The 17046-nt window shown below is 31.2% G+C and overlaps 1 protein-coding gene across 1 annotated transcript in view; it reads right to left on the bottom strand.

Moving 5' to 3' along the window:
• LOC142318196 (tachykinin-like peptides receptor 86C) overlaps nt 1-17046 on the bottom strand; it is a 734981-nt gene that overhangs the window by 205903 nt on the left and 512032 nt on the right. The window contains exon 4 of the mRNA XM_075354749.1: nt 10321-10455. Within this exon, the coding sequence (XP_075210864.1) occupies nt 10321-10455 (135 nt within the window). The remainder of the gene's footprint in view (nt 1-10320; nt 10456-17046) is intronic.

Here is a 17046-nt window from a genome sequence, read left to right on the forward strand (position 1 = left end):
GATATAGCCATATATTGGCTTCCATTGTAAAAAGTTAATCTTTGTTATTTACTGTATAAATAAGTAATTAATTAAACACAACTACAAATGGCATTAGGATTTAGTTAATTGCGTCTCATTGTCAACTGTCCCTCACCAAAATGGGCACACAACTGAGAAGATCCATAACTTTTTAGAATTTTTTCAAAAATAAATCGGGATCATTCTTGTAAATTCATAGGGGATGCGATCTAAGGGCCTTATTACATTTTGCCTCCTTTAATTCAACCGGATATAAGTAAATATACCCCCATCAGAAGATCTCGATCCAACGATTCACTCTCTGTAAACGGCACAGCATACTGAATTGTAAATGCAAGCAATGAGGGATTCAAAAGAGAATTTAAAAAAATCAAGGCATTCCCGAGCATCGAATGAGTTACTTAACGGTTTACATTCATTCTTGACTTTACATAGGGCTTCGAAAAAAATTGTAATATCACGGTCATTGACCGGGTAATCAAAGAGTTTCAACTGATAATTCTTTCGTTTTATCTAACATAATTTCTTATATTGAGTCTACTCTTTTAAATACAGCTGTCTGACATAATCAGAATTGTTTTCTGTACAGATTAAGAAACGCCGAGCTACAGCATCCGCTATAGTGGTAGGCCCAAGAGACGCGTAATATTGGCTCGGCGTCGGTCGTCTTCAACCGGCGCGCCAAGACGGTGCTCGTCCGGCTCCGTCTTCACCACTTACTTTCTGGTGTTAGCGGGCTTTGTGTTAGGCTGGCTAGACCTATGCTCTGGCTGGATGAAGGCATACGCCACGAAATTACACTATGGGCAGACCAGGGGCTTCTTTCTTTTTCCTTCTTCTTCTTGGTCTGCTCCTGTGATGGTCCGAGAGAGAATGGCTCTCAGAACAGAGATAATAAACGTCATTATTACAATTCCAAAATAACTTAGGCAACAGTGGCAACCATTCCAATTCTACAGTTGCTTTTTCCATGCGAAATTTTAATTAAACTGTCTCTCATTACTACAACAACAATATCTGAAATTTGCAAAACAAAATCATACAAACTACTACGTTTCTTAAAAGAAAGAATTTACAGTTCCAAAATATCGCTGATTAATATCTTAGACATTGCATTTTTATTGTACTAGGCAATACTTTAAGTATACTTGATTACGTAACACTTCCTCACATGATCAATCGTCAGAAATAATAATTATGTAAATATAAAAAATATCATTTTATAGTGATGGATTTGAATACATAATACGTATATTTGATGAGGTTTTTTGTACGAATATGATTCATAAAATGGACACAAACTTTCAATTTTTTTCTACAATTTTCTGCAGATTTAGATGCAATATTTCTTGTAATTCGAAAAGTCTCTTTATAAAATTGCATAAAAAGTAGGTATTATTTGGTATATATTGTGTTTCATTCAATAAAAATTAGAACACCTGAAAGCTAAAAATACAGAATCCGAAAATTTCATTAAAAAGTTGAGTAATTAAAATAATATTTTTATTTAAATTTAATTCAATGAAATAAAAAGACAAATATATAATAGAAAAAAATACTAATACTACTACTAATGCTGCTACTACTACTACTAATAATAATAATAATGTCCGGAACCCACCATCTACATTCCACGTTCCGGGCGGCAAAAGTTGTACTTATGTACGATGCATACATCTGGCTAATGAAGCTCCGAGTATTTTCCTCGGAAATGTGAACTCTTTTGACCTGGCTTCCACCAGTCACTGTTTTGGATTGGATTTTCTTGGTCCCTGCAGTTCAAGTACATTGAAAATTATTTAAAAATGGACTTAAACAACATTTAGAGCTGGCGATTTGGCGCTAGGGTCAATATTATTGCAGGTATAACGGAGATCCTCCGTTGTACACATGCCCCCTGCGATGGTAAGCATGTAGCGAAGGTGCCACGTTTGTCGGTGCATGGAAGCCCTGAATGTTTCGATGAGTAGTAGCCTGGAGTCAGTGCAGAGATTTCGCATCCGCTCTCTGCCAGAAGATATGCCGGTTCCACCGGAATACCGGATCTAACCTCTAAGGTTAGAAGCTCTGGAGTGGAAGTGTATCCCGGCGGCTAGCCTTACTACAGAAGGAATCAAACACAATGGTCCAACTTGAACAACTCAACCTGGCAGAACGTGCAAGTAAACACCGTCGTTTAGAAACAGCCGATTCGCCACAAGGGAAGAGGAAATGTAGTAAAGAGACAGAGAGAATTAGGAAAAATACTGACAGAATCAGTAGAAATTTGAGGAAAGCTTTGTTTGGAAAAAATGGGCCCAGGCCCAGACATCTAGTGATTATGAGAGAGAATGGGAACTTCCAGAAATTCAGTCCATTCTTAATCACAAGAGAAATTACAAATTGTGCTGGTGATCCTGGCAAAGTTATTCGTAATGGCTTGTACATCGAAACTGCAAACGAAAAGTCAAAACCGAAAAGTTCAATCTTTGTAGAAGATCGGAGAGTTCGCGGTGTTTATACAACCACACAGTGAGTTAAACTCTTGGAAACGAGTCATTGTTTGCCATGATCTTCTTAATTGCACCGAAAAAGAAACAATGGAGGAAATGTCAAGTCAAAGGGTGCTCCAATGCCGGAGGTAAACCATGAGCAGAAATGGTGAAGTTATGCCTTCACTGTTACATGTGTTGACTTTTAATAGACATAATCTGCCTGAGAAAGTACGTGCTGGCATACATCGTCTAGACGTTCGCGCTTTCATCCTGCAACCTATGTGATGTTTTAAGAGCCAACGTTTTGGACATACTGCGGTCAGATGCGAAAGGCAAGAAATTTTGATGTGCGGAGTGGAAACTCACGAAGGCGATCCATGTAAGTACCCTCCAGTTTACATTAACTGCAAAGAGTACCACAACTGCCAGTCAATAAACTGATCGGTGTACAAATTGAAAACGGCCATTCAGTAAGTTAAAACGCTGTAAAAGCTAAGTTACCCTGAAGCGAGAAAAATTGTTAGCAGTAGGGCACCTCGATCGACTACGACAAATGCAGAAGCAGCAGCTGCCCCTACATCATCTACGGTTAACGTGGAGCAGTTGCTTAGTACGCTATCAGCATACAGTTACTGGTAGCACCCAGTCTTGCGAATATGATAGAGAAAATAATTGATACCAAGATTGGCTCTAGGTAGCGAAGGGAAGCAACAAAACTCGTGAAGATTCATCCATAGATGGACTCTAGGATTGAATTTTCTCAACGAAAAAAGAAGTAGTAAAACCTGCGACAATGATACCACCAGTTGATGTTGTATGTAAAGATAAGGAGACATCTGACAAAGTCAAAAACATCACTCCTTCGATCAGTCACAAGAAGAAGGAGGGTGTTGAAAAAGTACAGAAAACGTCAGAGATTACTGCAATGGAAGTGCAAATAACAATAGAAAAAGCACCGGATATAGACACTATAGAACTTGCACCAATGGAACGTCTAAAAGCCCAGAGTACACTTAAGAAGAGGGCGAGTGCTTCAGACTCCCCAAGTATGCCTTTAATTATTCTTATTATGCCTTTATTCTTAAGTGTGAATCAAACACTTACCGAAAGTATACCATTGGAGATCGAATCAAGTTTACATTCAATAACAATAATGTTAATCGCTCCGTCAAAATTGTCATCATCTGATGTCAGCCGCAGAACGTCACTGAAAGGGAGGAAAATGCCATTTCCGAAGCCTCAGACACGATGTCATTAGAGGTAGAGGCTGTAAGGAGAGTGAACAAAAATTCAAGAAAGGATGGCCGAAAGGAAAATCTAGGAGGTAAACAAATGTAACATGGTTAAGAATCTAGATTATTAGTGATTGTATTTCAGTAACTGAGTTTAAAATCAAGAATGTGTCTTCAGTTTCACTGGAAGTATGAAATAACTATGTGTTATTTTATTTTTTTTTTGAAGTGGAAGGGGCTATGATCAAAATAGATGATGCCCCTAAAACCTGAGAAAAAAAGTAATATAAAAAGTAAAGTAATAAAATTAAAAATTTTTAATTTATTTTCTAAATCAATTTGTTTATAAACCAGGATTAGATACCCTGTTATTCAAAATCAAGAAACAGATTTCGGTGTTCTATTTATTTACAATAAGTAAAATGACTGTTCCATCCAGTTGTTTTTATTTTATTTTTTTAATCAAATAAAGAACATAAATTTAAAACAATATCATTTGTTCTTAATTTTTGTTAAACATTCTAACTGAAATTTGATTCCAACTGGCTTTTTTTGAGTAAATTTTTTACATATTTGTTCTCATTTGATATCCATATTTTAACAAGCTTTCATAAAAGCAATAACGGAAGAATTAATCACTAGAGATGTGTAATGATAACAAACCGTTTTGCAACCGTCAATAAAAATAAATAGTAGACCGCTTATTAATGCCAACAGATTTAAGTACTTAAATAAGAAGATTTCTGCCAAATATCTGAAATTCAGTAAAAGTAACATCACTTGATATTAGAGATTTCTATTAATTAAAAATATTACAAGTATTAATCTTTTCAGAGGTTATCATTATAAAAATATTTGTTAATGTATTAAACATGTAACACGGCTTTTAAATATATACCCGTATAATAATTTTCAGATTTATAATGTATAATTATATAACATAATTTTAATTATTTTTAAGTGAAGTTAGATTATTGATTTAAAAACTGTGATAAAACAAGTACTGGAATGAAGATGTAAAAAGCAAATTTCCAAACCATTTTATTACAAATATCTCAATTAAACAGTACCTCTATAATTATTATTATATTCTTTTTTTATACCTGAGAAGATTAATGTTTATCCGAAAAGCCTCTTTGCCAACGCTCTGCCAGGGGTTATTTAGTTAAATGGACATCAGATGTGACATTAGATCCGCACCTCTACTAGGATGTGATGTCATTTACCTCTGTGTATATATCACTTACAGACTTAACAGTACACAAACAACATATCAACAGCAATGTCAATATTATCATTGTTTGCTAAACAATGTGATCGAGAATTTAAAGCTGGATTTTTTATTGTAGGATATATTTGAATTATACACGCAAACTGGTATACATATATTTTTAAATGTTTTTTACATTTGCATATAACAATAAGATTAAAGAACTATTTAGGAAAAAATATTACATTACTGCTGCTACCTACTAAAACTACATTTTTGCTCTCGAGACAAAAGATTCAGAGTAAATTATTGAGGAAAAACTTTAGGAAACCGAATTTAAAAAAAATACAAATAATTTGACTTTAGATAGGGAAGTAGAATCTAAATATACTTACCGGTGCATATATAACTTTACTTTTATTAGTCTCTAAAATACCGCAAAGAAAAAAGTACATCCCGTTATCTAATTACTTGATATTATATGCCTTACCATAATTATTAGCATACTAAATTAGCAAAATAAGGTATGTATTTTAGATATTAAAATATGTATGTACAGAATTTTATACGTATAACTTCTATACTTGGTATATACAATACATAAATTTATATGAATACGTACACTTATGTATAAGGTGCAGTTAGGATTATTATAATTTATTAGACAACTCTAGAATTAAATTAATGAATACTTTATTTTGTAATTTCTCAAATTAAATGTTTTTTATAACTTTCAAGTATTTCATCAAACTTGAAAAAATCATAAGCTGTAGAATACTCTTCCAAAATTTGTACCCAGTTCTAAAAACTAAACATCAAAATTGTACCGTTATTCCTAATAGATAAAAATTTGTTGGTAAAATAATAAATAGATAAATCAATCTATTCTTTGTTTTGAATAAAAAGACACCACTGGTGTCCCTTATTTCTCTAATGTTTATGTATTAGTGCGGTATGATTGTCTAATTATGAAGATAACTCTGTGTAGAGTTGTTTCAAGCCTTCGTGATATTTCACTGTTGTTAAAGAGTTTTATAGCTTATGGATGTTTAGTTTGTTACAAGATTCTTATGGGTGATATTCAACTGTTTAATTTCTTCCTGAGTTTGGTCATATAGCCAATTTATACGATATCCATACGTACCAGGGTGAGTTACTGAAGATTCGAAATATTTTTTATTAATATCTATATATCAAAGTTGATGTGATTTGACGTAATCCAGGGCTTTTTCTGAACGTCTAAACACATATACGTAAACAAGTTGTTTACATTAACTTTGAAAGACATACGATAATATTTAATTATCTTTAGTTTTGGATTTTCTTTTTCTATCTGTGTGACCAGGCGTTGGGAAAATTGGGTACCTTACCTCGGGGCACCTGGCGTAGTCGTTCGTCGAGCCTAGAGGTGAGTACCGGAGAGGCTAAACGTAGTACGGGCGACACAAAGTGCGAAAGACAAGAGGGCGGCCTTTGGTGGCCCGGGGAATATATCTTGTTCTGGTCGGACTGGTGATCAGCCGGCTGGAAGATTCCTTGTATCCCGCGACGAAAGGATGGAGGTGACTAAGGCTTCGGCCAAGAGAGCTATTGTGCCAGCCCCTGCAGTGGAGCCGGAGGAACCAATGTGCCTCTGTATGAGGCACATGGGGGGGGAAGGCTAATACAAAGTATTAGCCGTCCCCCCCCTCAATGAAGAAGAGGCGGAGTCCAGCCTACATAGAGACTGAAGGAGGCCTGACGGCCATGCATAATTGTTACAGTTTAATGAAGGTTGTCAACAGTTTGTTGTCACTCAATGAAGGGGGAATTATGACCTCGAACATGGTAAGAGGCTGACTCCGACAATCAGAGACAGAGCAAGGAACGTGGTTGGTGTTGTTCATGGGCTGTCAGTCGTGGCTAAAGACACTGACCACGCTAGAGGAGAGTCAGGAGGAAGTTGAAAGAGTCCTCTGCTACGACGATGTAGAAGACCTTGATGAGGTTGTTTTTTTTTGTTTCTCTTTTTTGGGGGGGGGGGCGAAAAACGCCTGCGCGTTGTCATCGCCCGGAATTTTTTTTTTATTAAAAAATAAAGTTAATCTAAAAGATGAATAAAACTTACAACTAATATCACAGATAAAATCTAAAATAAAACCAAAAGTGAATAGAATTAAACGAAGTCTGAGATGGTTGTAAAGGGCCCATTCTCAGATAACAAAAAGACTAAAAGAAAGCTAAAAACCATAAAAGATCTAACATAAAAAATATACACGACAATATTAAATTTTTTGTATTAACCCAGTACTACGCAGAAATAGAAACATCCAGTTAAAAATGTCATTATCATCCCATAAGACACCACGGATGTTTCTGGTAGATTTAATTTACGACACAACGCCGCATAACGTATGCAATCTATGAGTATGTGGCGCACAGTCATGCGGCAGTTCCATCGTGCGCATATGGATGCGTGTCCTCCTGACATTAGGTACTCGTGTGTGACCCTCGTATGTCCTGTCCGCAATCGACAGAGGACTACTCCTCATGCCGAGTTTTTCTGCATGAGGAGTCACATGGCAACACAGAATCTTTAATCTGCCGGAGTTTATTATCAACACAGTAGCCGTCCAGTCACCTTGCCACTTTGCTCTTAGTGATTGTTTTATATAATTAATAAAATTATACTATTATATAAAATTATATTTTCCAAAACGAGGTTGTTGGAGCACGCTGGCAAAGAGAAGCATTTAAAAAAGATGTTGTCATGCGGAGATTCCTGGTTGTGGGTGGGGAAGACTCACGAGTGTTTCTTGTTACTAAGGGTCATTGGAGGAAGTCCTCTTATGTCGACGTCATCAGGGATCTGGCGCCGGGAATTGGAAGAAAATTAGGTGCGGGTGCATCTATTCCATGTGGGACCGTATTTAGGAACTCTCAAAGCACGGAAGTGTTCTATCCCAAAGACGAGGACGCTGACCGGTATACGGTCTTCGTGATTGTGGTCGAGGAAGAAAACGATGAGTTGGCGGGTCTTGTGATCAAGCGCTTTCACGGGTCAGGGAGGCTGACAATGGCAAGCTGTTATTCTTCGCTCCAAATGGTGGTGTTGGGACAATTTCAGTAAAATTCTCGAATACCGGATGGAAGAGAGGACCTGTCGGACAGGAGGTGGCCGCTGCACCTTATAGTTATGGAGGAGACCAGGAAGAAGGTCCCAAGGACCCGTTTCTACGGTGCTTACGGTTAGAAAAACGGAAGTAAGCTACGCCGAGCAACTGAAGCATGTGAAATGCTTTGATTTTTACATATTCTTTTTTTCCTAACAATCACTTACGAAATTATAATAGCTGAAACCCAAGTATCTTCTCTCATTAAAAATATTATTTTTTTTTTAAATTCATTTTGAGAATAATTTCAGCAGTACGTTCTCATAAATAAAAAATAGACATTTTTTCAAGAATAGTAGAAAAAGGAATCATTTCTTCGATTTCTTCTCTAGTGTTTTTGACATTAATTTTAACAATAAATTAAATATTTTAATACGTATGAGTATATATTTGAGTAAAACTGGCTGAGGAGTAAAAAATAAAACTGATTTATTAGCATTATTCTAAAGCTATAGATACTACAATTCAAACTCATCGACAAAGGAACATGGCGATAATGAAGTATTTATTGCAAGAGATATACTCGTAGAAATTCCAAGATTCTTAATTTTAGTCTTTGACTAATTAATTTACCGGTGTTGGAATTGTAGTAAGAATTAGAATAAATTGTGATCTACGCGTAAGTAAATAAAATATTTATTTATAAATAATTTTTTTCAATAAATGATTAGTTTTTTCCCACGACTGACACAAAATATTTCGTTGAAAGTAGACAATAATAGCCACATATATTTATTAGCTTCATCTACAGTTTAATACCTCTTTATTTAATTAACTTCATTTTTTCAGAGGGTACTTTTGTTATTTAATTTGAAGTTTAAACAACTTAAATCCTCTATTCAGACGGCCAGATTACACTGAAATTAATTTATTTTAATTTCCACTTTTATACTTCTATGATTCCTGTGTATCTACTGATGATAATTGTTTAACAACGAAATACGCTTCTAATTAAAATTCTAGTTTATTTTTCATAACCATTTTTTGAGGATTTTTACTTTAAGATTTTAATTTTTTTTTTAATTTCAAAATTATTTCTCAGTATAATAAGGTGTATGATTTGTTTAAGTACAGGAATAATAAACATACCTTTTAAAACTTAAAGTGTAGCAATCAATATCTTAAACACATTTAGCCTGCAGCCTTTGTAAGTCTAAATGAATTCTTTTAAATGTTTTCCTTTAGTGAAAGAAAGTATAACTAAACTTTTGACTTTTTCAAACTTTTAAACTGTTGTTTAAAAGGGTTTATCCGACCTGTCAAAGCCAAGTTCAATAACAATAAAGTGAATGTACTTTGAAAAATCTCTGTAAGAAGAACAATTCTGAGTTCGATATATTATCTTCAGTTTTACGAACTCTACTTTCTAAAGTACTTTAACATTACTTTTACATTCTTTATGATCGGATTATTATCAAACGATATTTAAGAAAATAATATTTTTGAATCTTAATTAACCTCAATATAAGTATAATGAAATACAAAATTTAATTTTTTTTTATCCGATGTTCCTTAATTTACTACTTGAATAATGTTTAAATTACTTACTAGATTTACATGAAAATGAAATTTATATAAGTCACTTCATGATTCCGCCTGAATAATTTGAAAAATTGGTTACAACCAGCTTAACATGCCATCACTTTATTTTCTTGTTCTCAAAATTCTTATATTTTAAGAAAAATAATTTTCTTGACTTCTGGGCTACTAAATATGAACTGCAAAAGTAAAGCAAAACGAATGATGGAAGTACAAACATAATCAAAATATAAATACAACTATAAATACAATCATTAACTCTCTCCTTAATAAAGCTTATAACTTTAATTCTCAAAAAAGGAGGTATTAAAATAACACATATATGTCTATATTAGGTGTAATGCAGATACTTCCACATTTTGAAACCATTTATGAAACTTTAGAATACAGCTAATAAAACTTATGAATCTGTGGTTTTTTCTTTAAATATGATTTAATGGTTTTTATTTTTTTCCTTTCCTTAAATACTATGGAAAATTGTGATGATTTCGGTCTAATAATAAAAATAATAATAATCATAATAATAATAACAATAATAATAATAATAGGTCTTAGTTTTATTGTAACATTAGGAAGCAACTGAAATTAATTTTTTTTTTCAAAACTTTAAAAACATTACAATTTGATTTAGTTAAGTTTCTATTATTACATTTTATATTTAATAAATAATGTAATAGGCATTTTTTACTTACTTTCTAGTCATTGTGACAGAATATAAAAGACAGGGTAATGCTAGAAGACAACTTGATATCCAAACTATACCAATCAGTGCTCGAGCTCTTCGTCTCGATGTTCGGTGATGTAGAGGACGCATAATCGCCATAAACCTGTACATAACGTGGAAACAGAAAGATTAGTTATAACTATGAAATGTTCTAAGTAATATTTTTTAAAGGTTTTTTTTTGAGTAAAAAATATTTTTTATTTGATTTCCACTTTGACAATAATTCTTTCTTTGTGTTCTAAATATATTTATAAGCTATTCTGAAATTTTTATTTTTGACCAAAATATTTTGATGTTCAATTTAAAATAAAATAAGAAAGTTCATAAAACATATGCATAAAAAATGGTAAATTTTATATTTTACCTGTAATTCATTAAATGTACATGTATATTTATCCAAGATAAAATACTCATTCTACAAGAACAATTCCTCGTCAACTCGCTTAAATACTAATGAGTCAAAGCTTCTATAAAGCTAGTTTCAAGTTTACTTCCATAACAAACCTACATGTAATTAACTCAAAGAAGGTTTTTCCTTGTAATTCAGTGTAAAGTACAGCTCTCGCCAGTACTTTTTTTATTCCCAAGAGATTTTTTGTAATAATTTGTCTGAAACACTCTCATTCTATTTCTGAAAATAAAATACTTTTCATAAAAACTACAACGTTATTACAAGGCCGTAATTTAGTACAAGTAATTTAGGGGGATGAATTTAAGAAATGATTACTTATTTCTGTTTTTGGATATCTTCTATTAAAATATTTTCCCTACCTGATGGCTCTTTCAAGCAATTATATAACGAATATTTAAAGAGCGTTAAAATTGATTTATATCTACTTGTGAACTGAAATGTTTTTACAATTTTTATATTATTTATAAAAGCGTTTATCCAAAAGACGATTTACGAGTCTTTAAATGAATTTCAACAAAAATTTCAGACCTGTTCTTTGACTATAAGTGAAAGTTAATTTTGATAGCTGTGGTCATTCTACTTAAAAATAGCTGTTAATTTCCTATGTTTCAAAGTTTTATTTAAATTTATTGATAGTATTTTTTCTATTGTCTGACTGATTAAAATTAGTTCATAAAAAAAATTATGTTTTAGATTATTTGTAAAAATAATCCAGTGCATTTTTTTTAAAAAAATTACAGCTTAGAAATCGCAAAACAAAAATCAATGTTACCGCTGATTTGAAATATCAGTTATTTTTATTTCTGTGTCAATTTATTCTTTCAACGTACGTACGTAAGATATCTGCAATTGAGAAAAAGTCTACTCGCTGTATTATTTGAATTCATTTAGTAGTCTTACTGATTTTTTGTGGCATAATAATATTAAATATTTTTTATTTAAATTAAATATACAGAGTTTTTAACGAAGTTCTTCCAGACTTTTATAACTTATTCTACTGGTGAAAATAATGGAAAAAGTTCGCATGAAGATAAAATCATTCGTTTACAAGTTACGGCTAGCAAAAACATTTCGCTCGGATATAGATGAAATGAGGTCGTATTAACATTTTTAGCATGTTAATTAAGGAGCAGACTTAGTGATTTCTTATGGTTTTTGATTTGAAAAATTTAATAAAATAGATCTCAGTCGTGTATTTGTTTTTGAGAAATCTGGAATGAAAACCAATAAATTGGGGTAAAAACCCTGTTTTTTATGTTTGATGTAAGTGAGATGAAATTAATTTTATAAAGTAATTAAAATGTAATAATTTGAAATTTTAAGCTTTAAAATATAGTTGGAGCATATAAAACTTTAAACCGTTTTATCCATTGGTACTAGCAATCAGTTACTTTACCGATGACTATCATTGCAAACTTTGCGTAAAATTGCACAATAAATCAACAAAAACTTTGGCCATTGAAAAATTATAGTAATATTGAAAACAATAAAAATAATGTTAGTAAAATTCACTTTATAAAGAGTCAGAAATATATCTTCCATAACTCAATGAGAAATAACGTCATGAAGGACCACAAAGCGTACGTTTCAGCAACGACATTTTACATCATTTTTATTCTTTAAAAGTATCATAAATTAACTATCTAGGTGTTTTTTCACTAAAAATTTATTTAAATTTAAATTTTTTACAGCCGGTTAATAGTTATGAACATTCCCGGGATAATTTTTCCTATTCAAAATTAGATTCGAAATTCTCAAATTTCATTTTAAAAATAATTAATTATCTTAACAGTGGAAAATAATTATTAAATATTATAAAAATAATACAATACAGTTATTAAATATGATAATTCTTATTTATGAGAACTGTTATCCAATCATATAACTAACTACTCATCTTACGGCATTTTATGACAGTAATTAGGAAATTAGCGAAGACATTTTTACAGGTAAAATATTACTTGTATTTTAATACTCGTTCCTGTGACTGTAGCCAAAGGTACTGGGTGTATAGTAAACATCATTCCTATCAGAAAATGAAGCTCTCATCCAAGAATGGAACAAGTAGTGCAAAAAAACAAATGAAGTCACCTCTTTTTAATAAGACAAAGTGCATTATGTACACCTCCTCTACTTAATAAGAGACACAATACAGGATTTAAAATAAATTCAAATAATTTTTAACGTTCTCATAGAGCTGGAATGAAATAGGGGAAATTTTGAATTTGTAACTTATTACCACAAGAAATATTTACATTATTAAACTTTAAAATATAATTGCTGCTGGTGTGAAAAATAATAAATTTTCATAATTTTGTATACACGAACTTTTATTAAGAATTTAAAAGTTCACATTAAAAACGGCTAAAATCGGACAATGAAAGTGGAAATGGGGAGCCTTTTGGAAAAAAAAATATCACTATAACTTTCTTATTAAGTAAAATATCGAATTCGTTTAAAGTTACTACTATTCTTTGGATAGGGGCCTAAACATATATAAGTTTTTTGATATCACCAACCACTGGTCTAGGGGGTTGAAAACATTGGGTGTCGAAGACAAAAAAGAATCATACCTCCCTTAATAGGCACAGTATCGAGTCGGTTTAAAGTGATGGTTAGTCTTCTAAACATTACCTAAAACTTTGTCTGAAACAATTTTTGCTATGACCAACCGTTACGGCAAGGGATAATTAAAGTTTACTGGAATTGAAGAAGATGGGGCTCGATTACCTCCGCCTTCCGGCGTACTGAAAAGGATGTTTTACAATCAGTGTTTAATAATTATTAATAAATCAATAAATTTAAAAAAAAGTTAAAAATAGGAGATGAAACGGATTTGAACCGATGTGCCTTCTCCTTGTAAGATCCAAATATTTCATTAATTACAGTTTTATTTGGCTATAACTCTGGAACCAATGAAAATAAGTATCATTTATGAACAATTGTTGAAAAGCTCTAAATGAGGGCTTATTACTGCAGCTACGAAAAAAATTAAAATCCAATTTTTGGGGATTTTCTGGACGCTTTCAGTCCGGTCAATTGCAAGCAAAAGGGAAGATGAACAACTAGATGTTACAACAGTCCTAAATCCAAAATTTCAACATCCTACTGCTAATAATTTTTGAGTTATGCGAGATACATACGCACATACGTAAGTACATACGTCACACGAAACTAATCAAAAGGAATTCAGGGATGGTCAAAAGGATATTTCCGGTGAAATCTGAAAACCGAAATTTTTCGCGATCACAATAATTCCTTTACTTTGTACATGTACAAAGAAGTAAAAATGAGCAAAGAAGAGGAAAGAATATTATTCTGTATTGAATAATGAATAGTAGTATTACTAATCAAATATTAATTATATTCTACATCATAAAGCATCCCTTTGTTTAAAAGATAAACAATGAATTCTAAGATAGAATAAATAAAAAAGTGACAAGAAAACTCGAAAGATATTTTACACCAGGAAACTTAAATTTTACATTATAATTTTGTTTATTAATTCAATAAAATAATAAAATATAAACAAGTTACAAAACACAGTAGAAAATTACACATTATGAGATAGTAAATTCAGCAAAGTATCTCTACTCCGTAAAATTCGCCTTTCTAATTCAATATAAAATTTGAATACACCCAGAATGCAATACTAACAAAGGAACGTAGTAAGTAAACAGTAGCTATTCTTAGAAAAATTTATTTTCCTGAATAATAGGCCTACTAGATAAAGCCATTCCATCCAAATGCCAATCAGAATTTTATGGGCATTCCAACAAAATAGACATTTTTCTCGTTACAACATATATTCACGTTATTAAACATAATTCAACGGACATAATTCTCGTTATTAAACACACTCTAAATGGAGCGGTTCTTATATCACAAATAATGTAACATTTCATTTTTTCATCTAACATTCAAAAACATATTTTACCTTCACAACACTTAATTATATAAACAGATAACAAATAAAAATACCTACTTAATTTTCTTAGTTTATTCTAATGAGTAAGTGAATTACTGATAGCAACTTACAAATCTAATTTGCAGTGCTAAGGTTTTACCTTCATTTTTCCTTCACAACACTTAATTATATAAACAGATAACAAATAAAAATACCTACTTAATTTTCTTAGTTTATTCTAATGAGTAAGTGAATTACTGATAGCAACTTACAAATCTAATTTGCAGTGCTAAGGTTCTGTTCATAAATTTGTTTTGATGAGCAATATTACACGGGTATAGAAAATAAATTCATTAAAAATTATACTTGATTAATACACTAGTTCAATATTCTGACATAAAATTAACTAATTTTGTTTAATTATTCAGCTCAGCTTTTTATAAATAATTTAATAATTTTAGTGTTACGTTACCTATCCTTTTTGCTATAATATTGTTTGAAATTTTTACAGCGCTGCTTATATCTGATCATCTGTTGCATTAAAAAGGACAGGTCTCAAATACAGCAGTTGCCTTGAATCACATAATGAATCGGCAGGAATATTTCTGCATTTGTCAATTTTTGTGTTTAATTAGCTAAACTATTCTAAAGTATTTTTTGGTTGAAACAAGTTGTAAACAACAGTAATAGGCATTAAGATTACATAAAATCTTATGTCGAAATTCTACGGAGCTAAAGAAAACTGGGTGATCAAAGGTTTAATAAAATGACGTTCCATTTCATAAAGAGCGATTCAGTTTAAATTGTTTCCAAATTATTTTGTCCATAATTTTCAATACTGTTTTAGAACCTTTCAGTTAGTTATTTGAAGACAACAAATAAAACAACTGTTAGTATTTATTAACGTTTTTTTTATTTTATGTGAATTGTGATTCTGTTGGTACTTTATGCATTTATGCTGAAATGCATTACATACAGACGTAACTACTTGTCTACTATGGTAAATTTGTGAACTCTATTCGAGATAAATACCACTCAGTTTTACTCTTAACTAACACTCTGAAAGGCTTTTGAATGATGCTGTAATGAGGTTATTTGTGATAAATTTTTTTGTAATCAATTTAAGTTTGATTTTATTATTAATGTTAACGTTATTTTTTTAAGTTAATTTTTTATTTGGTTGTCATACATTCTTGGTTTACATTTTTTTTAGGTACAACTAAAATAAGAATGTGTAATAGAATTTAAAAAAAATGAGTTAAATAAAAAGTGAAAGATTATGTAGGGTACTGAAAATGGTCGTTGTAAACTGGCGATCAGTCGGTCTTAGATAATAAGTAAATTTTTAAAGCGAGATAGAGTTCTACGAAGAATTAAATTATATTCTATTTCGGGTGGATAATATAATAAAATTAAATAAAGGAGACGTAATCTGAAGACCATTAACGTATTAAAAGCAAGAGAAAAATATTAATGACTTAAAAATTTCTTTTGCAAACTGATAGTTATATTCGATTCAACAATAACAGAAATTTTTAAAAATGTTAACTTTATTGCCATAAACGAAAATAAAAATAAAAACCCTTTCGTAGTTCTGCGCAAGAAAACAGACTTTCGTTTCCGAAGCTCTAACTGTTTCTCAGTCAGAAGCGCACTGATTAGATATACTAATACGGCATATATAAATTTAATTGAAATTTAGGAGATTTTTGATCCATAAATTTCATCTTGCCGTGCGACCGAAAATATTACGTATTTTTATTTCAAAAAGTCGGTAAAAAATATTAATTTATTATTTCAGTGTTAAATTTTATTCAACCATTTTTATCGGAAAAAAGTCAGTGTATCCTCGGAAATAAATAGATGAATAATTATTTTGGAAAAAGTATGATTAAGCGGAAAAGAGAAAGCTTTATCCAAGCAATAATTAAATATATCTATTCATTGCTCCAAGTCTAGTTGATAAGGAAAAATCCTTTTCTTTTTACCAAAACGACTCTTAATGTCGTTTTCTAAAGTTGATAAATTAGTGATAATTAAATATATAAATTTAAAATTACATTGATACAAAAGGATATAACATCTAATCTAAAAATTTCAGATTTGAAGACAAATAATTAATGCTAATAAACATTAGCTAAGATAGATAAGTTAAACTACTTCTGCCTTATTTTGGGGGATTTTTAAATTTATTAAAAACTAAGATTTTCCCCACATTTATTATTATTGCAAAATCTAATAAATATTACATATAAAAGTAAAGATCATTCTAATGGTATGGAGAAGACCTCTATTATACTCGTACATATTCAACAAAGAGACAATCCCGCGGTGCAACCGGAAAAATGAATAAATTTTATTTATTGCAAAGAACG

This window comes from Lycorma delicatula, chromosome 1, assembly GCF_047948215.1.
Source record: "Lycorma delicatula isolate Av1 chromosome 1, ASM4794821v1, whole genome shotgun sequence".
Classification (NCBI taxonomy): domain Eukaryota; kingdom Metazoa; phylum Arthropoda; class Insecta; order Hemiptera; family Fulgoridae; genus Lycorma; species Lycorma delicatula.